The sequence below is a fragment of the Monopterus albus genome, unplaced genomic scaffold (genome assembly GCF_001952655.1).
Source record: "Monopterus albus unplaced genomic scaffold, M_albus_1.0 scaffold34.1, whole genome shotgun sequence".
NCBI classification, from domain to species: Eukaryota; Metazoa; Chordata; class Actinopteri; order Synbranchiformes; family Synbranchidae; genus Monopterus; species Monopterus albus.
The window spans coordinates 1,397,063-1,423,169 of NW_018127914.1; the positions used below are offsets into that span (position 1 = coordinate 1,397,063).

The 26,107-nt window shown below is 39.9% G+C and overlaps 1 protein-coding gene across 1 annotated transcript in view; it reads right to left on the bottom strand.

The window, feature by feature from the left end:
• Positions 1–26,107, bottom strand: part of LOC109958800 (CUB and sushi domain-containing protein 3-like) — a 314,581-nt gene that overhangs the window by 96,312 nt on the left and 192,162 nt on the right. Inside the window, exons 8-12 of the mRNA XM_020597718.1 lie at positions 23,885–23,972; positions 23,600–23,724; positions 12,833–12,954; positions 2,795–2,898; positions 1,697–1,809 (exon numbers count right to left, since the gene is read on the bottom strand). Of these exons, the coding sequence (XP_020453374.1) occupies positions 1,697–1,809; positions 2,795–2,898; positions 12,833–12,954; positions 23,600–23,724; positions 23,885–23,972 (552 nt within the window). The remainder of the gene's footprint in view (positions 1–1,696; positions 1,810–2,794; positions 2,899–12,832; positions 12,955–23,599; positions 23,725–23,884; positions 23,973–26,107) is intronic.

Consider the following 26,107-nt stretch of genomic DNA (forward strand, 5'->3'; position numbering starts at 1 on the left):
GGAAAGAGGTGAGTGGCTTGTTGGTAGAGCTTTGTTGGCTCAATGATGGAGGACCTGTCGAACACACACACTCACATTGTGCAGTGCATCAGTGACTCCACAGCAAGGCTAGAGTTACTGATAATGTTGATATTTCATGCTGGTCTATGGGATGTGGTTTAAGGAGCATATGTGCACAAACACACACATACAAAGTCTCTTTCTCCCTCTTTTTTCTTTTTCGCATAAATCAGAAACACATATACATCTCACAAAGCCATCCACTACACCCACCCACCTTTACAGTTAATCTTGTGGGTGATGGAGCCAACACTCTGAGACATAAGTATTGATAAAACCTTTCAGGTTATTTAGGTTTGAAAGAAAAAAAAATCACATTTGAGGCTACTGTATATACATCCAGCTAAATATTTGATTTTTGCTTTTTTTTTTTTTTTTTTGCAGTGCACAGTATGACAGTTTATGAATGTCAAAAGTAGACATCACTGGCTTTCAATCATTACTGAATAATAGAGCAATAAATTAAGTATCTTTAAAATTAAGGGGATATTTACTAAGGTTTTGCAGCTCAATTTTTTGGCACTAAACAGTGAAATTGCATATGTTCATCTTTACTAAGGACGTGCGGTGGGGTTTTGCACTGAAGAAACAGACGAAAAGCCGCACCACGGGAATTTGTGTGTTTGGTCTCGGGCAATATACATTGTAAGGTGTTCCCATTCAGGGATGCAAACAGGGAGGAGAGAATAGAAAGTCACGCAAATAGCCCTCAGTGTCCGATTTACAACCACTACGACAGATGGTATTGCAGCTGAAACTTAACATCAGGAGAAAGTAGGTCCAAAGTCGCTGCTCTCAGCGTGGCAGCTGTTAGTCATCTGAGACCTTGTTGGAGTTAAGATGTTTCAAGAGGGAGATTGCGAATTGCCAGAGGAGAATGTCAAGGACCTTTAAAGGTTTCCAGGTCAATCCATGCTTGAATTACTGAAGGACGATGATTTGACCGGCAGAAGACTTTATGGCTGCCGTTCTGAAATCTGTTTGTTGATTTCTTCAATGATATTTACGTTCAGTTGCTGCAGACTTAAACTTTCTTCCACGCTTCCTCTTGGCCCACTCGTGGGCAACAGCCTAAAGGCACCAGATCCTAAGCAGAGGTGTATTCAAATTAACACAGCTGTGGCTGTGCTCATTTACATCATCAGTGTTGGTAAATATGCCACTAAACTGAAGATTTATGGTGCCACAATATTTTGCACATGCCAAAACATTTTGTGACAAGTTTAGCAAATATCCCTCTTAGTCTTTATTTGACAGTCACTATAGAGGAAAATGGGAAACATGGGAAGAGATAAAGTTATGATCATCATCTCCACAGAGGTCCTCTGCCCAGGAGGTGAATCGAGATGTTGCGGTACCAGTATGTGGTAGACACCCCAGTAGCAGTAAAATGTTGTTGCATTTGAAGATAGAGTGTATGAAACATATAAAATCCTCCAGTTTAGTTGGGCTTTATGGTCTTTTAATCACTATTTACAACACGGGAGGTACCTTGGTCTATAACCACATGGCAAGATAAAAAACTTCAGCACCTATTTTTAAGTTTTAAAATCTTTCCAGTGGTGTTTTTTATGCACATGTATACAGTTCATACACATTTTTCTCCCTCTTCGTCAAACACATGCTGCTGACTTACCTTTATAGTTGATCTTAAATCCTATAGATCCGACACTTTCATCCGACTGTAGGTGAAGCCACATCTGGTGGGTCATACTTACTATCAGGTCAGGAACAAAGCTACCTGATAGACTGGAGCACAAAATACAGTACTATTAAATCATTGTCATCATAATTGCCATTATATAGAGTATAATTTTCATCACTGCAATCACAGCCACAATCAAGTTCTCAAGTGCTGCTCTGAGTGTGAACAAATTGCTGGATAATATTGTGCTGGCATTTAATGCTTTGGTTTGGTTTTGCAGGATGTTGCCCCAGGAAAGCAAATTACTCAGAGTACACTCATACTATCTGGCCTTTTTTCAGACTGCCAGCAATTTTTGGACATGGAAGTTAAGTAGTGGCCATCTGCAAATGAATCGTTTTGTAAAGGCACCTCATCTGTTATCCATATGGGCACTACTGAGCATTTCCAAAACTCAACAGCAGTCCGTTTTTTAAGGAGAGCACACATAGTGCAGACAATCTGACTAATTGAAACAAAGAAGGTGGAGGGTTTCATGCTAGCTGGCAGCTAACGGTTTATATCAGGGGCCAGAATGAAAATGAACAAAGCCGAAGAAAAAAACTCGGTAGCAGTCTTTTACTTTGATTATTTAAATTTTATGTGAAACATGTTAACCATGTTGTGAAGCATCTGATAAACTTAATATAAGGTAGCACTGCTGCTAATGAGGGCAGCTTGAACAATGCATGTTGCACCATCTGCTTTATCACATTCTGAAAGTTTCTGTATCCAACCTTCAGGAGTTTATAGTGCAAAATTACCAAGGTGAAGCTGTTTTGTTGCCTAATGAGCTTGGTATGACAGACCCCAGTGAACCTAACATGCATGAATCTCAAGAAAGCTTTGAATGTGTTTTTAGTTTACTACCACTTTTAATTAAATTACTTTAATTATTTGACTCTGGAAAATAGTTTTTAATGTATTTTTTGCAAGCCATGTGACAACCACCATCATGCATGTTGGCACTGTTAGAGGCACGATAGAGTGCAAGATTTGCATTTGCAACATTTATACGGGAAATACATAATAGGGCAGTGTGATACTTACACTTGCAGTATAGTTGTAGGATCTCCCACCTCCCCTCCATCCCCTATAGTCAGAGTGTCATAGGCTATCTCCAAGTCAAACTCTTCAAAGTTGATCTGGATTACCTACAGCAAACGCAGAAAACACAGGCGTATGTATACATGTCAGCTCTAAGCTACATCCAGCTCAACCCAGTCACTTTTGATCAGTGAGTGTTATTTAAAATTGAGGCTACAAAAGCAGAAGAAGAAGAAGCTAAAGATGGAGAAGACAGAATCTGAAAACACACATATTAGAGACCTCAAAACCTTACACTATATGGTAATGTTTATTGAGCCCAGTTTAAGAACCATCAGGTTAGAGGATGTACAACTGTGCCATAATATCTACAAAGGGCTATTGGGAAAACAAACAAATAGTATTACAACTTTTTTTCACGTAATGCCAGCCTTACACCTAACAGCATGTCAAGAGATTTTAATGTCGCAGACAAATTTCCCCTGTCAGAATAAAATCAAGAGTTTTATACTAACTTTTATATAGTCATGTCATGCATAACACACACACACCACATTAATTAATAATTTTTTCCCCAGAGTATAAGATTTTTTTATGCTGGCTATGAGACATGACTTAAGACAGGACTTTTAAGTCTGACACCCTCTCACATCTAAAGACAGTGTGTCATTAGTCACACAAAGTTTTAGTCATAGACTGATTCTGCAAAGAATGGAGATCTTGCAGGGTCACTATTTGCAAGACTGTAACTAGATTTCTCTTGAAACTACTTCCAAAAACAAAAGCAGCATTTGGCTACAGCTGTACTTGTGTGTGCAGTGTTTTGCTTGGAAAAAACAGCCAAGAATTAAAAGAGTAGACACTGTAGAATGTGGACATGGCCCTGGCTGACTGACAGGGGACAGAGAGGTCTGTCCACCTTTTCTTTTTCTCCATTCAGCTAAACAGGCTGAGGTAAATAATACCACCGACACCATGGAGTATAGATTTACAAAAATGATCTACAAATATGAATGTCACAAACTGCATCTTTAACATAACATTGCCCTCCAATAAAACCAACCATCATGTTTTTATTTTAGACCTTCGCCTATGGCCATATAAAAGACATTTTTCTTTTATCAAAGGTGAATCATTAAAATGCATTAATGCAACACACAGTGTGGTTTGATTTTATTCAGCATAGCATGAGGAACAAGGAGGATATGAGGAGCACCTTCTGCACTGCACTCCAGGCTGTGAGAATCAGCACCCAGCTCAAAACTCCAAACAGGAATTATTAAACCAACTCTTTCTGTTTCATCTCAGACCAGAGAGAAACACATTTGGCAGAGGAGAATAGAGAAAAGGAGAGGGGAGGAGGAAGATAAGAGAGAAAGAGAAGGGTACATACACAGAGCACAGGAAAAAGATGGAGGCAGATGGAAGATGGGAGGAAAAAGGAGGAGGAGGCAATAGCAAGGAGTGGGGGGCGTAATAATGAGGAGATCTTTGATGCTAGCAATGTTCAGTGTTAGAATATTTCAAGCCAGAATTCTGACTTGACTCTCAGGGGGAAGCTGAAACCTCACTCTGCCTATCCTCCTCTTCCTCTTTCCTTGTGAAGAATTTTCAGATTCCTAGATTCAATATTCTGCTGGAGGACATCAAAAAATATCCAGTACCATAATGAAGGTCTGAGCCTCCTGCATGCTGGTGTGTTAACAGTGTGCATAAATATACTCTGATTTGCTCTTGTTCATGAGGTTAATTTTTATTTCTTTCACATCTGAAAGCTCAGTAAGTTCTTTATGTAGCTTGTGCCAGCGGAAGCAGACTTAATTGATGTAGCAAGACCAAAATAAAAGTAAGCGAGACGGAACGGATCAGCACCACCTGATGTGTCCAGAAAGGAGTTAAACAAGCGGGGCTAGAAAGATGAAGCGGTGATCTGCCCATTGTTCACAATGCTGACTGAGTCTTATCAGCATGTAAGGCGGCAGATTGGATTAAAGCATTACCTCCAAACCTTCTAAACTCTCGCTGGCAAGCAAACACATACACACAGAGAGGCTCAGACAGACCAGCACTCAAGAACACACACAGAAGTATACTCACTTACACAGACAGACGCAGCTTTGTGGAGATTAATGTGTCTATTTTCGTGATAACACAGTCACAATTTTCACATTTATCACATTATCCCTATGAGCCTAAGGCAGACACTCGATACAATAGCAAGCCTGACAATAAATAACATTCAGCATTATAGTATATACTTTCATTTCTTGTGGCAAAACATTTTTGTATATTTATGCTTTGTAAGCTCACTTCCCTAGTTATCTTAGTGGGGCTACTATTGCAAGAAATATAGCAGGTATAAGCAAATAGTGCAGGCACACAGAGTAGAGATTATATTCCAAATAGCACATTTTGAAAATGATGGTTCATATAGAGATTTAGCGTTACAGGTGACTTTTTTTTTTTTTATTCTAATGTAATACCAGCAAAGTAGATGCTGCCCTGAAACACAGTCCAAAGGTCACCTCAGGTGTCGCCAAATCCACTAAAACAAAGCAACCTTTGGAGTAACATATCAGGAAGTGATGTTGTATTTGAACCTGTCACTGAATTATTTTTGGGGCCATCAGAACTGTAATTTGAAAAGTAAATATGTGTTTGAATGGTTTACATGCTACACATTATACCCTTCTGAACCTTGGCCTATACATTGATAAAAAAACAAAAAAACCTAGAAAAAAACTGCCTAAAAGCAATGAAAGCATCGACAAATGGAAACATTTGCTGACCAAATAAATGGGACAACTACTGAGTGAGTAGCATGCAGTGTAAACTCCTGGAAATAAAGTTTGTTAGTGGCTTAGTTGGCTCAGTAATTGAAATCATCCAGTGGTAACTGGTTCTGTGACAGGAAAGAGACCAGCTATGTTTGCCCATGCAGTTTATAAAGACAGAGAAGGGCCTGCATGTTTAACTGATGGAATCTGGTCTATCTATCGCCTTGTATACATCCTTTACAAAACACCCCGATGCCACATCAGCACTGATGACACAGCATTAAACACACCTCAGATAACATTCCACTGACAACATGTGTGTCTGTGACTGCTGGACTGAAGACAACTTAAATGAGAACCTCATTACTGACAGTGTGTGGGTTAGTGCTTAGCTGTGTGTTCTGTATCCCTTTTAGTGAACTATGTGTGTGTGTGCGATAGATGAAACTGAACACCCTCCATATTAGTCCTCTCCTCTAATTCATTTGTGCTCGTGCAAACCTCCATCTCCCTCTCCCTCCATGTATCTCTCCTGTCTCTCTCTATCTTCCTTTCTCTCGCTCTGTCACCCTTTCCAACTGGCTGCTGCATTCCTTCTTTCCATCCAGCTTTGGCTTTTAGCCAATGAGGTGATAGAATTGGATTTCTGCTTGATAAAGCACTTCCTTAGTGGGTGGGAGAAGCTCCACCCTATGCATACCATAATAACATCTAGGGACATCTTGAAGATGCAGTTACTGTAGAAATATCTGAAATACTTTGCAAGCAACACAGTCAGTGATGTAAAGCGGGCACAGACAGGGCTGGCGGATAATAGATCGTCTGTGACAGTATTATAGTAAACCCTCTGCCACCCACTCCCCTTGAACGTGCTTATGCCTAGATGGCATAAATTGTGTGTCACTGTGAGAAGACTTGGGCTTCAGTTGATGAAGACTGATGGTTTAAGCCTGGTGCAAAATTGTGTTTTTCTCTTACTTTTGTTTCACTGTGCTGAATCCACCAAGTGTTTCCGTTTTGGAAACTGAGGAATCTGTGGATAAGGCTATGTATGGCTTTTACTGTTGCTATGTGACTACTGTACTGAAAAATGCATTGCTCTTTTGGTAAATATTGAACATCTTTAACCTGAGCCCTATAAAGTGCTATGCTGTTTGTTCTGTCAAGAAGATGCAGGAGCATGCCATTTTAATGACTAACAGCATGCAAAAGAAGCCAGCGCAGTGACTTTTTTTGTTTTATGATTTCTCCGTTGTGGCTTCAGTGTCGATGTCTGATTTCTGTAGGCATTCAGGAATCAACTGCCTGTAAATTAACAAAAAGAAATTTCAACCAAAAGTGTAACTTTCCCTTCTTACTGAATGCCATAATGGTATTAACTTCAAATGTAACATGGTGTGTGCTGCAGTAGTCTGCTTGTACGGGTTATGCGATACCTTGCGGCATGTAAATGGGTATTAAGTTACAAAGGGCAAGTTTGTATTTAATGTTGTAATTTTACATGAAAGTATAAACAAGCATTGCACATGTGCTAGCTGTATTAGTGAACTAAGAAAACAACTGGATGCATCCCCTAGACATGAGTTTGCCACAAATGCCATCATATCTCACACATCACAAGCAAATAATGTGAATAAAGTACTTTGACAATCACATATGGATATGATAAATGAATAATCTAAATGATGGGGAAGTGAAGAGAAGACAGTAGTACAGTAAGAAATATTTTTTCAGAGAAAAGAATGAGTTGAGAAGTTCTGTAATAGCCATCCTGTCCCACTATACCCAAGGTTAAATGAGAACAGGAGAGAATGAATTGGCTCTAAAGGCTCATTCTGCCAAAACTAAATGAAGCAATAACATCAGAGAGCTATAGAACCTCATTAACACTTAGCCTGACAGAGAGGGAGCAGAGGGATGAGGAGACAGAGAGAAAGAGAAGGATGGAAGCGACAAAGAGACAAAAGGAGAAGAAGGGGCTTGTCATAAAAACCCTGGGTCACTTTACCTTTGAGTATGAGAAGAAGGCAGAAGGAAATGTAGAATATATGTGGGAATGAGTGTAATGGACAGTGATACAAGTTAAAAAGTGAAAAACAGATTTTTTTCCCCCTCAAGTGCCCTCCTCGTTTCCCTCCCTATGTTCTCTTTCTCCATAGTAATTTGATGGTTTCAGGCTGAGCTCTTTAATGAAGAATCTGGGTAATTCTGAGGACAGAGCCTCTGGGAGTCCAGGAGGAGGAGGGATGGGCAGTATAAAAAGAAGGATGAGACAGAGAGAATGAGAGAAAGGGAGTGCAGAATGAAATACGGCGAGACATGTACAAGCAATAAAAAAAAAGAGATGTTCTGCCAGTGGGAGAGGCAGGCTCAGTTGGGACTATTTCCTCCCTCTGAATGTGTTACGCTTCTCACACTGCCACCGTCTTCCTCTCTTCACCTCAGACTCTTTTGCTCTTTTCTGGATACAGTACCTGTTTGTGTATGTTGCTGCTTTCTTCTCTCAGGAGATCAACTGACCAATCACTAGCCCGCTAAGATGTCCCCTACTCTCTCATCATCCTGCTAATTGAGGACAGCTTTCTACTATCAATACACCAGATTGTCGGTTCAATTCTAGCATTCTTGCCTGTTACCTGTTGTTTTCCTGCCAACTCCCCACTGTTTGTTTCCTTCTGCCAGCCTGTTTTTGAATCTAGTAAATTACCTTGAGATGTGTCTCAGAATCTGCAGTTTCCTATTACCCCTAATCACTCGAACCATGTATTTATAAACCACTATAAACTAGCAAACACAACACTAAAAAACCTTTTACTCAAGAGTTCATCAATATTATTATATTACAGTGGGTATGGAAAGTATTCAGACCCCCTTAAATTTTTCACTCTTTGTTATAGTGCAGCCATATGCTAAAATCATTTAAGTTCATTTTTTTCCTCATTAATGTACACACAGCACCCCATATTGACAGAAAAACACATAATTTTTTACATTTTTGCAGATTTATTAAAAAAGAAAAACTGAAATATCACATGGTCATAAGTATTCAGATCCTTTGCTGTGACACTCATATATTTAACTTAGGTGCTGTCCATTTCTTCTGATCATCCCTGAGATGGTTCTACACCTTCATTTGAGTCCAGCGGTGTTTGATTATACTGATTGGACGTGATTAGGAAAGCCACACACCTGTCTATATAAGACCCTACAGCTCACACTGCATGTCAGAGCAAATGAGAATCATGAGGTCAAAGGAACTGCCTGAAGAGCTCACAGACAGAATTGTGGCAAGGCACAGATCTGGCCAAGGTTACAAAAAAAAATTTCTGCTGCACTTAAGGTTCCTAAGAGCACAGTGGCCTCCATAATCCTTAAATGGAAGACATTTGGGACGACCAGAACCCTTCCTAGAGCTGGCCGTCCGGCCAAACTGAGCTATCAGGGGAGAAGAGCCTTGGTGAGAGAGGTACAGAAGAACCCAAAGATGACTGTGGCTGAGCTCCAGAGATGCAGTCGGGAGATGGGAGAAAGTTGTAAAAAGTCAACCATCACTGCAGCCCTCCACCAGTCGGGGCTTTAGGGCAGAGTGCCCCGACAGAAGCCTCTCCTCAGTGCAAGACACATGAAAGCCTGCATGGAGTTTGCTAAAAAACACCTGAAGGACTCCAAGATAGTGAGAAATAAGATTCTCTGGTCTGATGAGACCAAGATAGAACTTTTTGGCCTTAATTCTAAGCGGTATGTGTGGAGAAAACCAGGCACTGCTCATCACCTGGCCAATACAGTCCCAACAGTGAAGCATGGTGGTGGCAGCATCATGCTATGGGGGTGTTTTTCAGCTGCAGGGACAGGACGACTGGTTGCAATCGAGGGAAGGATGAATGCGGCCAAGTACAGGGATATCCTGGACGAAAACCTTCTCCAGAGTGCTCAGGACCTCAGACTGGGCCGAAGGTTCACCTTCCAACAAGACAATGACCCTAAGCACACAGCTAAAATAACGAAGGAGTGGCTTCACAACAACTCCGTGACTGTTCTTGAATGGCCCAGCCAGAGCCCTGACTTAAACCCAATTGAGCATCTCTGGAGAGACCTGAAAATGGCTGTCCACCAACGTTTACCATCCAACCTGACAGAACTGGAGAGGATCTGCAAGGAGGAATGGCAGAGGATCCCCAAATGCAGGTGTGAAAAACTTGTTGCATCATTCCCAAAAAGACTCATGGCTGTATTAGCTCAAAAGGGTGCTTCTACTAAATAATGATTTTTTTCCCCAAAGACTGAAAGACTTGATAATCAGTAATGCAACTCTTTAATTAAATTTATATTAGAGGTGGTTCAAGTACAAACAATCTGACCCTTATCTGAAATAGGTTGAGACATATGCAAAAAAAAAGTATGAAGCTGCAGAGGAAAAAAGGCCTCATGTCCATAACCCAGTGAAAGTTACAGTGGTTGGTGCAGATGATGTGTCTATATCAGCTGTCGGTCGGTCTTGAAAATGGAAAGTGGACAAGACAGGGGACCCGCCAGCCTCTTTTCGGTCTGCTACTGGATTTACTGAGAATATTCACTGAAAAATGAGACGTGAGTGGTGTGTTCAGGTCCTCAGAATAACTGCCTGTCTGTCAGCAGGACAGCGGCTGGACAAACCACAGTGACTGACAGCAAAAATATAAATAAGCCAGAGGGGAAATAATAAGACCTGAACCTTAAAAACATAGTGGATCCAGGGGTGACAGCCAGTGTCAATTGATGCATTTTATATAATGGATTTCTATCTGTTTCATGACACGCGCATAAAAAGTGATGGATAAAACAATATTAACTTGCAATCCTGGGTACATCCATACTGAATGGGAGAGTTTTCTCTAGCAGATCTTGTTTTGCGCCCAAGAGTGTGAACAAACTCATCGTCTTGCAGAAATAATAGAAAATCGAATGAATAGTGTTGTTTTGAAACAGTGTGCGTTTGGGTTATGATGCACTTTGTGTTGACAATGAAGAAGTGTTTCTGTTCATTATATTCTTTTATATTATATAACTTTTTGCCAAATAAACAAACAGTATGTTGAGTGGCAGTGCCTTCCCTCTGCTTTACCAAAAACGTACAGAATCAAAAACCATGATGCCAAAACCGTGATGTAACCCAACCTGTGAACTATGTAAACCGTTCTTCTCCTAATGAATGTGCACTGAAATGTATCATACTTACTAGTACAGCTCTTCCTGGAATAATTGTCAAAGTTCCTAATACTTAGGTTGCTCTTTTAAACAATAATCTTTGTCACTTTAACATTTCTAAATTTGATTTCTCTGGATTTTGGGAAAACTTTAAACTGACTGATTAATACTTTGGGTGAATTCTGTTAAAATGGACTAGAAAGCAATGACACTTATCTGATGGCAGTGAGACAAGTCCGACAGTACCACAGAAACTAATCCACGAGCATGAATTTCTTCACAGGTGTCCCACATGAACGCAACATTTTGCCAAGACAGATGAAAAATGATTGAAGATGAGCCAAACTAGAGGAGTTGCCACTCTTTGTCACTCTTATCGCTTTCTCTTGCTTTATACTGTATCATAATCTGGCACTTTAAATTGGATCGATACATTAATACGCCTCCATCTTACACAAATTTTTATTAATGTCTGAACTTATAGTCAAGAGGCAGAGGGGAAGGCAGAAAGAAGGATGACATGCAACAAAGTTCCTCAGCCAGACTTGAACTAGGGGTGTTGTGATTTATGTGGTATGTTTCTTAGCCCATAGGCACCATGTTTTAGTTTCTAAATGCTTGTCCACATTCTTCAAGTCAGGTACTGTACAAATTTACAAACCTGTGGGGACCTCTAGTTTGATGTAGTGTTATATAAGACGTATGCTAGGTGGTGCAAGGACATATATAATTGGGTGTGGTGCATGACATGTACTCGACTTGGTATGCAGCATTACTGTATATAATAAGGTACTATCTGTAAAGCCTGTAAAGAGGAAGAGCTATAAAAATGACAGTGTAGCTTCAGGTGATCTGATTTTCATTTAAGTCTATGTGTTTGGCAATATCCATTATCATACATAATGTATACACATTAATTTTCAACTTTTTGCACACATCACACTTGTACAGTACTGTTCACATGCCCTCGACAGAGTGCTAAGGGGCATTAGTGCTGTAGCCTTCAACATACATACACATTGCTGTCTTCACTAGGGAATGTATTGCTCTAGGCCAAAAGCCAGTAGCCTTGAGCAGTGATAGTGACAGTTGTGTGTGAGAGAGAGTATAGGAGAGGTCTTGAGCAAGAGCACAGCAACAATGTGTGTGCATGTGTGTGCATTTGAGCATACATGTACTGTATGTAAACATGTGTTTATATGTGCATGTGAGTGTTCACATATCCCTCCCTGGATGTGCATCCCTACGGTGCTGACGCAGATATTGCCACTGACGACAAAGCGGTCACCACAGTGACCCTGAGTGGAATAAGGATGCGTCTCCTGAATATCAATTAGATTTCTCCTAGGACATAAAGCAGCCAATCGCAGCAATCCATCTGACCTTTGGCCTGTCATCTAGCCCTTTACAGGATTAACCAATCACACAAAATAGGACACCGATATGCTCTGATTAGCATGTAATTTACAGCCTCCTATATGAATTATTACCAACACATTTCAATTAAGTAAAAATGCAGCTAAACTAACTTTGTAAATGCCTCTAAGAACTGCTGTGTTATACAAATTAATATTACATTGAATGCATAAAATTCAAATCGAGCAGAGCCTAGGAGCTAGTTCAGGAAGGAGAGAGGAGCACTCACACATCTCATCCTCCAGACACTGCAACATACTGCATATTCAACACATCTTTTACAATAAGGCAGACTTTAAAATGGTATGCAGTCCCCACTCTTGCTCTGCTAGTGCTGCTGTTGCTTATTTAACATTTCATAAGCCTCCCTTCCACCCCATCACTCACCTGTGGGCTTTCAGTTCACCTTTTGGTGGGAGTTATTGCTTCTCTGTGTTCTCTGTGTTTAGCTTGGGTGCATTTGAGGGGAGTAACTTGACACTAAGCTATGTTTTAAAGCAATAAATGGTCATAGCAATATGGTCTTATTGCATTTAGTAAAATTATTAATAGTGATGTACTGTAATGAACAACAGCAAGAGGAATTTGAGAGTTTGTTTGTCAGAGACAAACAAAGAGACAAAAGGGACAGAGAGAGACAAAAGGGAGAGGGAACATGATTTACCTTATTGGGATTTGAAGCAGTAATTATCCACACACACTGAGCATTGCTCTCATATTGAATTGGGAAGTTGGGAGATGTAAAGGTTCCTGACGGACCTTGAAGATTACTGCCACATGTCTTCACTGTGAACAGAAAAAAAAAAAAACATAATGCCATTGTTATTAGTAGCAACTGTAGAATTACAAGTAGTATTAACAACAGCAATTGTATACTGCTGAGTCACCGCACAACAACAGAGAGACAATTACTTTTATAATTAACCCATTTAGGTAATGCTTACCCAGAGATTCCCAGAATAAATCCAAGAGCAAAATATAGCACTTGTGGGTCACAGTAGAAGTACAGTAAAGAACAATTAAAAGTGACACTAATACAAACGCATTACAAAAGAAGGAGTGGTGACAGGGAAGGGGAGAATATAGGAGAAGTCTCCAGAGCCGAAAAGAACAGGAAGAGCAACAGAAGGTCAGTTAGATATTATTGATACTGTCAGCAACATCCCTCTGGATAGCAGTACTTAATTGGAAGCTATTGGCTGTGAAATACCACAGGATTAGCCAGAGCTGCAGTATTGACTGATAAAGAAACTCACTAGAAATTTACTCTCAACATCTAGTGAAACTCAACAACTTCAAACTACTAGCTGGGTAATAATTACATTCCATCTTTAATAGAAGCGAAGTATCTACGCAGCTTGGGACAACACATTATATATCACAGGGTGGCTTCCATCTACTCGAGCACTGAAGCTTGATTGGTTGACCAGAGGTGTAAAAGTATACAACCATGTCTAAGCGGATTATTTATGCAAATCCATAGATGTATACTATTATATGTCAACACTTGTGCCTGGAAGTCATATAAACTGATAAACACTTGTGGTGACGCTAAACTCAGAGGGGTGTTGAAAATGACACATGCTAGTGTTTCGATAAACCAACTAAGCCTTTATTAGGTTGTGTGTTCTGACTGGATGTGATAGAAAACCTGCTTGTCTGTCCTTGGGTCGTCCTGTTAGAGTTGGGAGGTAATTTTCTGGTTGGTTTGAAGCAGCGTTTGTTCCTTAATTAGTTTGTTCAGCAGTAGGCCACAGGAACGCGTACAGTTAACAGGCGCACATACTTAAACACCCACACACAAAACAAAAGCACATAAGCATGAATGCTTCTCTGGTCACATTTTACAAATAGGCACGTGGGCACATTCAGTCACACATTCAATGACACAAGAAATAAATACTCTTAACTTTGCCAAATAATAGACTTGTATACACACACAGTGTCATAGGAGACTTGCGTGTGCAAATACATTCATACATCCTCATCATGCAGCGGTGCCTGCACAAAGTATTGGGTGGGGGGGCACAAAAGGTTACAAAGCACAGAGGAATTTCAGCCTACATGTGTTAATAGAAAGGTAAAGATAGTATATCATAATGTAAAATAAATTGCATATAGTGTTTAATTCCTTCATATTTGATATTTTTATAAGTATCGCCCATTCTTTGAATCATAGTCTTGAAATGAAATTATATTTAAAATGTCAAACATTGTACAAGTGGCTATAATTCTAGGAGTATCTGTATTGTATAAGATAAAATAATGAAGTGGGGGCGCCATTGTGATCATGCACGCACAACGCTGAGAACTGCATACTTAACAGTACGTAGACTTTCTCACACAAACGCACACTTGCTGCTAATGCCACTGTGATTAGTTTTCAGAATGACGAGGAAGGACAAGTAAAACAATCATACCACTGCATGTTAAAGTGTGTGTTACTTTGTGTGTCTAATGGGGTGTGTTTGTGAGGTGTCTTAGGTGTCAGAACTCCTTTGTGATTCTGTCTGTGTCTCCTGGACCTCTCTCGACTGAACCGAGTTGATGCTTGTTGCATGAACCTCGATGTGTCTTCAGTTGACTGTGTCTTATGTTCAGCTCAGTGCAATTTATACAGCCACACTGATGGATACAGAGAGATGAGGTCTGTGTGTTTCACATGAGAAATTTATTTGTCTGCATACAGTATCTCAAAGAGTGTGTGTGAGTCATAGTAACAGTGTGTGTATGTGTGTGGTGACAGCTCAATCAGTGCGACCTGAACGAACAGCCAGCCCATCGACGTGCCAAAAGCAGAATGGGCACAGTGTTGCTATAGCGATAATGCAGAGAGAGTTATCGCCAGAATTACCAGAGGAGTTAACATCCCATAATTTATATTAAACTCCATCCGTCTCGGCCTGCGTGTCTCTCGTCCCATCTTTCTCTGTGCTTTTTATTCATGCTGTCTTGGTCCCTCTATCAGCCATTGTCAGTAGTTTTTTACATTACACTCTCACCATTTTCTGGTTATGTTTGTCTGTCTCTTCTTATCAGAGGTGTTGAACTCATTTACTCATGTACATTAATTACTCTTAGTATAATGACTTGTACTGTCATTCTTTTTGGACCCAGGTATGGTACTTTTTACTACTGTAGTGCACCCAGTTGATGCAGCAAATCAAAACAGACTCAGGATGCAGGTGTAAAAGTCCCGACTTCAGAACGGGGGAGAAAACCCACACCTGACCATCAGGAAACGAATATGCAAGGAATTCCTCCAACGAATTTAAAGCCCCAGAGCCAAAAAGATTTTGTCTTTGTGAAATGAATCAACATCTCATCCCCCAGTTTGGAACACACATACACAAACCCATTACACTCTTACAGTATCTGGATACTCCCAAGTTGAACCTAAACCTCACATACTAGCACAATAATAGACTGTCAGGAAAAGACAGGAATTCTGCGAAAACCCTTTAGACCCTCCAGGTCTAAACCATAAACCATTCTGCATGCTGGCAGACTGAAAAGATTCCATGTTGGACATATATTCCAAAATCTGTATGAACTAAGGACATAAATGTTACCCAGCTTATGTAATATGTCTGATAAGTGATTTCAGGATATTTATTCCAATTTATCTCCATCCCATGTAATTCCAGCTAAATGTATCCATGATGTACAACACTAAGTCACCATCAACCATTTATTTAAAGGGTAGAGTTCTGTCACTAAGAGTCTTTACTGTGGATCCTGTCTCCATCACTTAGACTACGTTCACACTGCGGGTCTTAATGCTTTTTTTGCTGAAATCCGATTTTTTGCGCTGTTGTTCACACTGTCATTTAAATGCGACTGCCATCTGTCTCATGTGTGAATGGTATACGGGCCTGAAGTGACCCGCATGCGCAAAAGAGGACGTGACGTCAGACGCAGCGTACTGTGTTTGCGGAAATAAAAATGGGTGTGGCTCGTGATAGCATGTGCGTAGCGATGTACCTGACAATTTGCAATCGAAATAAAGACATAATAATAAGAATATCAAGAAGAAGGAGAGCACAAATATTGCTGATGGCCTTTTGTGGAGCAGTGGCTGCTACCTCTGTACAGAGGAATGTGTGGGTGCGGAGTCGGAGCCAGGGCTGGTGGGCTTCCGTGAGGGGCTTCACTGACACAGAATTCATTAATAATTTCCAAGTGACAAGGGAAACGTTATTACCACCTGAATCACCGTTGTCTGCCATTTTTTATTACCCCTCGCCTCCTCCAGCGCAGAATTGTGACGTCTGTCACATTTCAATGACATAAAAATTGCATGAAATGCAACCTGACGGTTCAGACTGAAGTCGCACTGCAAAACATCAGATACGTATCCGATTTAGGACCACATATGAAAGTGGCCTGGGTCAGATTTGAAAAAATCGGATTTGTGCTGTTCACACTGTCATAAGGAAATCAGATATGGGTCGCATTTGGGCAAAAAGATCGGATTTGAGTCACTTCACCCTGCAGTGTGAACGTGGTCTTATTGTATTCTTTTTACTCAATCCATATTATATTGTATTAGTAGAGTAGTAGATTAATAAAATTAAGCCAAATCTAAGGCCATGTTCTTGTTTTCTTTGTTATAGTAAAAGAGCAGAGGTCAATGTCCTGAACAATTCATTCTTTTGTTAAGAGACTGACTGAATTCATTACAAGAGCGTGATTAAAATACAAATAATATAATACATTTACAAGATGTTTTGTTACAGACAAAAAACTGAGGTAGTTCAAATTTGCCCTCCTGTACTCAACTCGCTGCAAGAGTAAAATTTGACTTAATGACTGCTTCAGAAATAATTTAATCATTTAATATAATGTGCATTAATACTGTATATCACCGACACAGACATTTTTTTTCCAAATAATGACAATTTAATTCATTACATTTGGCTGACTAGAATTTTGCTCTGTTACACTAAACATGTGGTATTCAATACTTGTTTATTTACACAAAGCAAGTTTGGTAACAATTCTCTGTGCACAGTTTGAAATGGAAATAGTGTGCAGCTTTAAGTGAGATTTTGAGCACGGGGCTACTACTTGTAGAAGAGTATTTTCATCATGACAACCTCTTTGCCTGCCTGTCAGTCTGTGTAACTTCGCAGCCCTCTGTATTGCTTTCTCCCCTCATCATCATTATTTGTACTGGCACATGCAGTGGTATAGAGGGCTTAGAGCCAAAAGGGCCACACGGCCACTGAAGTGATAATGAATTATAAATCATATTAAACATTTTGATGAGCACTATCTGGTGCTAAAAGCATAATGTTGGAATCAAAAGCAAGATCAACTGAATGCTTTAGGCATGGACCACAGTGTGTGTGTGTGTAAGTGTAACAACATATCCTCTTTTGACTTTATATATTCAGAACAACTGGATTCCCCCAGGATCCTCTCTCATCTCACGCTATATTTTGCACAAACGTGCATAACCACATAAACCGTTGGGAGGCGGACCAAAGTTAAATGCTGTTTCAGGCGAGGAGTACATTGCCAAAGTCTGAGTTCTCGCTCGCAGTGCTCCAAAGTTTTGTTTTATGGCTTCAGAGCATAACTAACGCATCCTATAAGCACTGCGAAGGTTGCTGTGAGAAATGTTTTGAGTCTGAATTTTAATGCTGTTCAGCTTTGCAGTGTCTTGCCTTTGTTCTCCATTCTAGCATAGCAGAAACTCATAAGTGTTTCCTTTGGTCTGATCTCAATGATTATAACTCTATTGCTTTCTCAGCAGGATGGCCTTTGTGGTCAGTGAGTCATCCCCCATGGAGGGCTCAGGTTCAATCACCCATACAGCAACAGCTGCTACAGCATGCCAAGGACACTTAACCTCTGCCTGTTGCAGCCTGACCCTGTGGGTAGGTAAATCGAACAGAACATAAAGCTGAATCATATGAATGAGTTTTCAAAAGTACACAATTCATGGGCTGACTCGGAAATGGCACGCTACTGGAACAGTGTTGTCCTCTTGGTGAAAATGCATATTTGGTCTCAGTGCTGGTTTGTTACTCAGGTTTAATCATGATACACATTTACCATTACATGGACCTGCAAACACAAGAATCAATCAGTGGTGTGCTCTACGGGCACTGCATATAATATACCAGTCCATTAGAAAATGCCTACAAGCCATAAGAGAGGTGATTTAAAAAAAAAAGGTTAACTTTATGATGGTAGTTTCTCTATCAAAGGAACTTCATGATTAAAGTAAATGAATTATTAAAGGACCATCCTCATAAAAAGAAAATTCTTATTAAAGTACCTCTGACAGGGATGATGTGTAACCAACTAGACAGTCAAGCTAAAATGAAATCCTCAAATCCTGACTTTAATACAAGGGTTAAAGGGTATCTCTATTTCTCTATCAGTGACACGGATACAAATATTACTTGTCAGGCTATGCCATGCCCATTTTTAATTACAGGCACCCCTTGTCTGAATTTTATCTGACTATTTTTATGGCAATAAAAAACTCATATGCGAGTTTGGATGGAAACAAAACAAACTTATATATGAGTGAAATACACTTCAACCAAATCTTTGTTTTTTTGGTGAAAAATGTTGTTTTTTTTTTATTCTTGTGGTTACACTGAGGCTTAGATCACAGTGTTGAGTCAGATTAGACATCAGACGTTTCTGCAGGAAGGCCGAGCTGGCTGTTTTAATAAGCTGCCTACAGGAGCAGACAGACTGACCAATGGACATAGAGGATGATTGATGACATCATTAAGCTGGCACACAGTGTTCCATTGGCTTTCGCTCTGGTTAGAGATTTAATGGGTACACACACACACACACACACACACACACACACACACACACACTCACACAGACCTAAACACACACACAGACCTAAACACACAAATGCAAACACGTCCAGTGACAGTCGTTTAGTATAGCAGTTATACAGTGCGTATACACATTACATTTCTGGACTTTCTTCTTTCTTTCATTCCTACTCAACATATGTACACATGTATGTCTGTGTATATGTGTGTGTGTGTGTGTGTGTGTGTGTGTGTGTGTGTGTGTGTGTGTGTGTGTGTGTGTGTATCTGGCTGACATATAGCACCCTTTGTTGAGTCAGTATATTCAGGCAGATCAACTGAACTCCCTGAGTTCACACACAAACAAACAGACAGAGAGTGAGCTGGCTCAGTGGCCCTGCCATCTGTCCATTAATCAAGGTGCCACATGGACTCTTCCTCTCTCTCACTCTCCCTCTCTCTCCCCCTCTGTCGCTCTCCCTCTCTCTCGCTCTCCCTCTCTCTCGCTCTCCCTCTCTCTCTCTATCATAAAGTGTTGTAGGAATGGACAGAAGGCAGTTTGATGGCAGTTTTTGTAGTTTATTTTTTATTTAGTTATACAATTGTTTTATTGTATATAATAAAATCATTACAACCCTCTCTCTCTGTCTTTTTTTACATTTAGCTGTCTCTTTTTATTGGTTCACTCTTTTTATATAAAGGGCAATTTTTCAAGATACATCCACTTTATTTTCCCTCTAATGTTCCAAAAGGCACATTTAGCTATACTTAAGTGTTTTGACAGAAGTGCCCCTTTAATAAGTCTGCTGGCATGATGCTTCCTGACAGATTGCCTTTCTCACAATGTTATTCATGAGTTTAGCTTTAACTATTGGCTGGTCTGGATGTAAAGGTCAAATCTGAGCTGTGCTCGGCTAGACACAGATTTTCTTTCATGTCATTTCTGTTCCACAGGATGAAACAAACTAGGCCGAATAAGGACACTATACTTTAGAGAATGTGTTTGCTCACTGAAGACCAAATGTATATGCACTGTAATTAAACACAATCATGGCCGCTTTGCTCTCCCAATCTAGCTTACCTGTTGAACTCATTCCAAAATTTTATTCACCTTCATGCACCCATAAAGCCAGTGGAGAGGCAAACAAAGTCACACAGCCATTTTTTATTGTGATCAGGTACAGATTTTTGTTGCCTCTGTCATTTCATGGCTCACATCTCATGGAACGCACCCGTGCCAAAGTGGATGGAGTGGTGCAGGTCAGATTGTGTTTATGTAGAGCAGGACATTTTTTGTTGGCCTTCACATTTTGATATGAAATTGCACTGGCTTTTGACTGCCTCTTCAAACATGGGGGGCACTTAAATTAATTGAATATTCTAACGAAATAGGGACTCAAACCTGGATATTGTTCTACATGGCCTCACTGGGTCCACATTTATATAGAGCATATCATTAGTAAAAATCCATTGGTCATAAAAAATATACTTGACAGATAATACCTGAGACATTTTCTATATAACTACAGGCTGTGTAATCACTGGTGTGTTTCCTCTTAGAGACCTGAAACTGCAGATGAGATGAGCTGATGTGATCACTGAAGCCCACTGTCACCCCACCTGCTTATACTATAGCACTTATGCTAACAATGTACGCCTGCTTTAGCTGAGTGAATTGGTCACACATGCACTTGCATTCAGCATAATGGAGCCCGATAAGCCTTGAAAAAAAGTTTAGGCATTAAAACTGATCAAACTGATGATAAGAGCCACAGACAACTTCTAGAGAACAGCAGAGTTTATTCTACTCACAGTCTGTTGGCCTTTGACCAGCCTTTCTCTCTTGCCTCTGAGGGATTTTTGTTTTTGGAATTTGAACACTGGGTTTCTGTCTATTAGGGAAAACTGATTTTTTGTGAACAGATTTAAAAATAGTTGTCTTGATGTTCTCCTCAGTGCTTTTCAGCTAAACCACTGCCACCAAAACACCCAATTTCAGGCTTTAAATATATATCTGCAATGTTTACAGTTGGGACTTTCTGTTATGTTTTCTCTTTTGGGTGATCTTGGCATACAGCTCAAAGAAAACCCCAGCACTGTTGTCAAAAAGATGTGATTTCAGTGTTACATGTAGTGTATCTTGTCCTTCAAGCAACCTCGATGTGATTATTCTGGGATTTATGGGATTTCTGAAGATGAAGGCCTTTCTATTTCACCCAAGTAGGACAGTTACTGTACATACTGCATAACAATGACACAAAGCAGTACTTGCATGGCTGGTAAACAAAATTATTTGCTTAAACAAGAATGCATTGTAGACCATCAACAGCAAGTCATGGTTAAAAATAGAGAGTTCATGTCATGAACTGTGAACAATAAATGTGCATAGTTATAACACAGGGTAGCATAAATTGACTGTATGCAGCTTGTATTAAAAGCCCACACTGGAGTAACAGTGCCCCCCATTGTGAGATACATAAAATACCAAAGATCAACTAACACAAAATGACTAGTTACTTAGCAACGACCAAGGAGCAGGAGAGTGCACTTTGTCACGGTGTTGTCAAAAAGTTACTCACTGAACTGTTGTTCATGCTGGGAATGCAAGTGACTGAGTTTTAACATCACACACCTGCTACTCAGACGTTATGGTATCTCTGTGAAGGTGTCTCACCCTGCCCACATTCATTTCCATCACAGATCCCTGCTGAGTGGCAACTGATGGCTCGATATCCCAGTGATAGAGGTCATCCTTTTTAAACATGCTCTGCTTCATGGGACAAAGTCAGTGACTTCTAATGTCACTAGTGGACTTCTTTTAGATGCTTGGCCTATCATCACATGCAGGTAAATGCAAGACTTGATTGGCTTAATGTCAGTAGCTATATATAATTGGTCATTATAAAGTATTTAGTGATGATGAATCCTTCATAGCATTAGCAATCCAAAAGAGCCAATCACAGGGTATCAGCATTATAATATCTATGATGTTGGATCATAAAGGTGACTGGCAGAGACCAATTGGAGTCCAAGTGATACTGTCAGATCTCAGTAGTATTGGCCAGGTTATATCTAGACTGCTTACAAGAATCTGTGCTGTCATGGCGACAAAAAGGTTTACTAAAGGTCAGTCCCACCTGTGTGTCTGATTCACAGGAGAAACCCATGGCAGCAGGTGAGACCAGTGGTTTGACTGTAGCCACAGAGAACAAGAGAGCAGGAGCCACAGCTGACCAGCGTCTGCCCTGTTCAAGTGTCCCTGAGCCACATATTGAACCTCTATGGACTCCCAGGGTGCTACTCCACAGCTGCCCTTGCACTTTGACCTCCAGGTGGAAGAGGTCTGATAGAAACATAATTTATTTACTTGACAATAAAGCATTACATAACCAACTCATCGTCCAAATCTGACTATATTCAGTGTGTTCTTATGGTTCATCCCACAGTAAGACTAAAATGGTGAAGCTAAAACTTGTTCAATTAACATTCTATCTTCCAAATGCTTTAAGTTAAGTTTTTACAAAAATGTTCCATTACTCGCTTATTCCAAAGTTTAGCTGTTCATATGCTAATGTCCAGTGGCGAATGCGGTGAGTTTTAAGCAGAAGGAGTAGGCATGTTGTTTTTCTAATTTTGTCAACGCCGTTTCCCAGCCCTCATGTTCTCTCTACTTTTTTCTCCCTTTATGTTCTATATCTCAGTGATTATTAGTTAGGTTTTACAGTACTTTGCTCTTGTTTCCCCCAAACTCACACACACACAGAAAGAGAGAGAGAGAGAGAGAGAGAGAGACCCACTCCCAGTGTATATTGGTTTTTATGTTAAAGTATGTGTCTCCAGTCACAGTCTGAAGCCTAGTGAAGGGAGACATGACAAATGACTTTGGCATTTAACATGACAGATGCCCTCTCTTTCTGCCTCACTCCCTCTGTGTGTGTGTGCGCGCATGTGTCACAAGTCTGAGATTAAAACAGTGGCAGATGTGAAATTAGAACAAGAAAAGTAAGCTAAAGACTGAATGCCTGAAACATGTCAATTATCAGAGCACTTAAATGATGAAAAATGTATACTGGTCTCTATGTAAATCAGTTATTAAATCTGCTCACTTCTGTTGCTGTACTGTACATATGGGCAGAGAACCTATCTTTACTCACTTTAGAAATTGTATTGTAAATTGCTAATTGATTTATAGGGTATATTGAGCAACACTGGTCAGATCTGGTGCATTTTTACACTAGTGTTTACCCACATTATGATGAAGTGATTATTTTAGGCCCTGAACAATCACTACAGTAGCTCCTCTGATGAAAGCATACAACCAAAGCATGTTAGTGAGGTGCTACACAGTAAACATTGGATTATGGGTTGTTTTGTTTCATAAGTTTATAGCCAGAGGCTTGAAGCACAATTGGGATTTTTTTCCACTACAAACTCAGCCCTGCTCAACACAAACTCATAGAGAGAGGCCAGGGCAACACAATGACAACATTTTGAGGTGGTGTACATGGGCAGTTGTGCTTCAGTGATTTCTTACTTTCACGTATGGGATTAAAGCCACTTTCTCCACTTGTATCTGTGTTTGTTACTCTGATGTCAGTAATCTGTGCCGTATGCTTGCCTGCATGCTGAGAGCTTACCTTTACAAACTGGTCTATGGTCACTCCAGGCTGCGAAGACTTCAGCCACTCTCTGGCAGCTGATAGTTTTACTGCCCTGAAGAACATAGTCTTCTCCACAGCTGAACTGCACCACACCGCCAATACTGCATACACGTACATGCAGATGCATATACACACACAATGACATAAAGGAGTCAGATATACTGAAAAACGAGAGGTTTCTGCAGATTCATTTGTACTCTATGTGAATGCAAATGTCTAATTTTATGTTTCTGTGTGCACATTTGTACAAGCAATTCGTACCTGAAGTCATTGCCATGGCGTTTTCCATTCTCTGGCTCTCCTGGGTCAGGACAGGAGTTGGATGCCTGTCTCACACCACCTTCATTTACTAAACATAGAGACAAACAGGTGGGGAACCAAAGGCATACAGATTAGAATGAGGCATAGACAAGTAGTAATTTTGATATGAAATGTGTAGCCATGCTGCCTAACTAAACCCACAAAACTACTTCAGTGCAGCCTGGCAGGAACCTCAAACTGGTTGTGTTTTAGTATCATTCTACTAAAATTTCAAGCTCTTCACTTTTAGTTTCATTTTTGGAAGCTTTCCTATTTCGACGCATATTCACTGCAGCAGCAGGCAGAAGGAGAAACAGGTTAGACAGACCAGGAGACAGCGAGACAAACAGGTGAGACTGTTGGACAGGCAGACAGGGACGACACAGCACTCCAGATACAATCTCAACGCTCTCAGAAACATGAGAACTAATCTTGACAGTAACACTACAAATATCACAGTGATTGAACAGAGACAAAGGACAAAACTGTACAAATACTTTGAAACTGTGACAACATAAAAAGATATCTGACAAGATGCATCTCTACTTTTTGCTCTCTCTAATTATAGTACTACTTTGACAGTATACTTTCCCTTTTTTTCTTTTTTCCTGTCTTTGTTTAACTATTGTTTGTTTATGTCTTTGCTTTGGTCTACCCCCGTTTCCATACATATAACCCCTTGGCTAAATTTCATTGGCTTCCTATAGAAGACATTATATCATAGAATTTTAGTTTCCATAAAGCCCAAATATTCATTGTGTTTTTTTTCTTTTGAACACTTCAAAGTTTCAAAACTTTCAAGAAACATAGCTGGATAGCAGACAGTGTGTCTAAGTGTGCGTGTTGTGTGTGGCTGAGGGAAGAGAGGAAAGACAAAACGCTTCAGTGTCCTCTCAGGGAAAACCAAAGAAACATACAGTAGCTGCCGGGTAAGTGAGAGGATGCAAAACATAAACAACTCTATTCTAATTCGAAAGCTTTCCATTTAAAAAGTTTCATTTTTGTTCTTATACTGAGAAGGATCCATCATGTGCCAAAGAGCTGTTTTGCACACAACAAAAGTATTAGTAGTGATATAATATCTTAATGAGCTGCATTCCCCTGATGGCCTATTTTTACCCAGTTTAGGGCCACACATGACAGGATCTCTCATTTTCTTTAATGAGATCATGGTGAGAGTAAAATTCTTTGAATACTCCTTGAGTTCCCTCTCATCTTTCATTCACTGCAATGAATGTAAAATTAGGCCACTCTGAGGAATCTAAGTGTTTTTCGTTTTTTCAGTCGCTCATCCTTCCCTAATGCCTGGCATCAGTAGGATATTACTACAGGGAGAAACTGTCTTGGTGTGCTTATTTACTTCTGCTATAGAGTAAACGTAACACCCCATGATGCACTTTGATTATTCAAGTGCTTCTCAAACGAGAGGGAAACGAAACCAGTCACGTACTGTGGTGTAGGATAATATTCAGCTTATTTCTAAGGCAGAATGTACAATGAACATTTATTCCATTAGTCTGATTAAATTATGCTCGAGAGTGGAAAAAAATGATTCTACTATTTGGATGGTGAATGTCTCATTATTTGTGTTTTCTCCATTTTTTCCACCCAATCAGTTTAAACTGATCTTCACCAAGCTTTAACATTACCATTTATCTTTAAAAGTTATTTGTTTCATTTAAACAAGGCTGTTTTGCACAGCCTGTTTTATGGTATGACATTTTTTATTTTCACTCAGGTTTTAAAATTCCAGTTTTGTTCTTTTCTTTTTATTTCAAATAAATTTTTAAAAGATACAAGCTAAAAATAAGCCTTAAATATGCTGTTTCTGGCACTAGTTGCAAAGCAATTATTGGTGAAAAATGATATTAAGTAAAATTTTGTCTAATGACAAAATACCTGATGCCAAAGAACTCAATTAGGTGTAATAAATACCGGCTAAGCGTTAATACCGCCCATTTCAACTTTCACACAAACATCCTCTAATCCGGGCTGTCCGACTAACACGCATGTATATGTTTATTCTGTATCAGTAAACCCAGCAGGTGGTTGGTGTGTGAGTGTGTGTGTGTTTTAAAGTAGATAGTTTGTTGCTTTGTTGGAGCGGCTAATTTGACCATCTGGACAATTAACACCACAAGAGAGGAAGTGGTTATAGTATCAGTGCTGCGTGCACGTTCACAT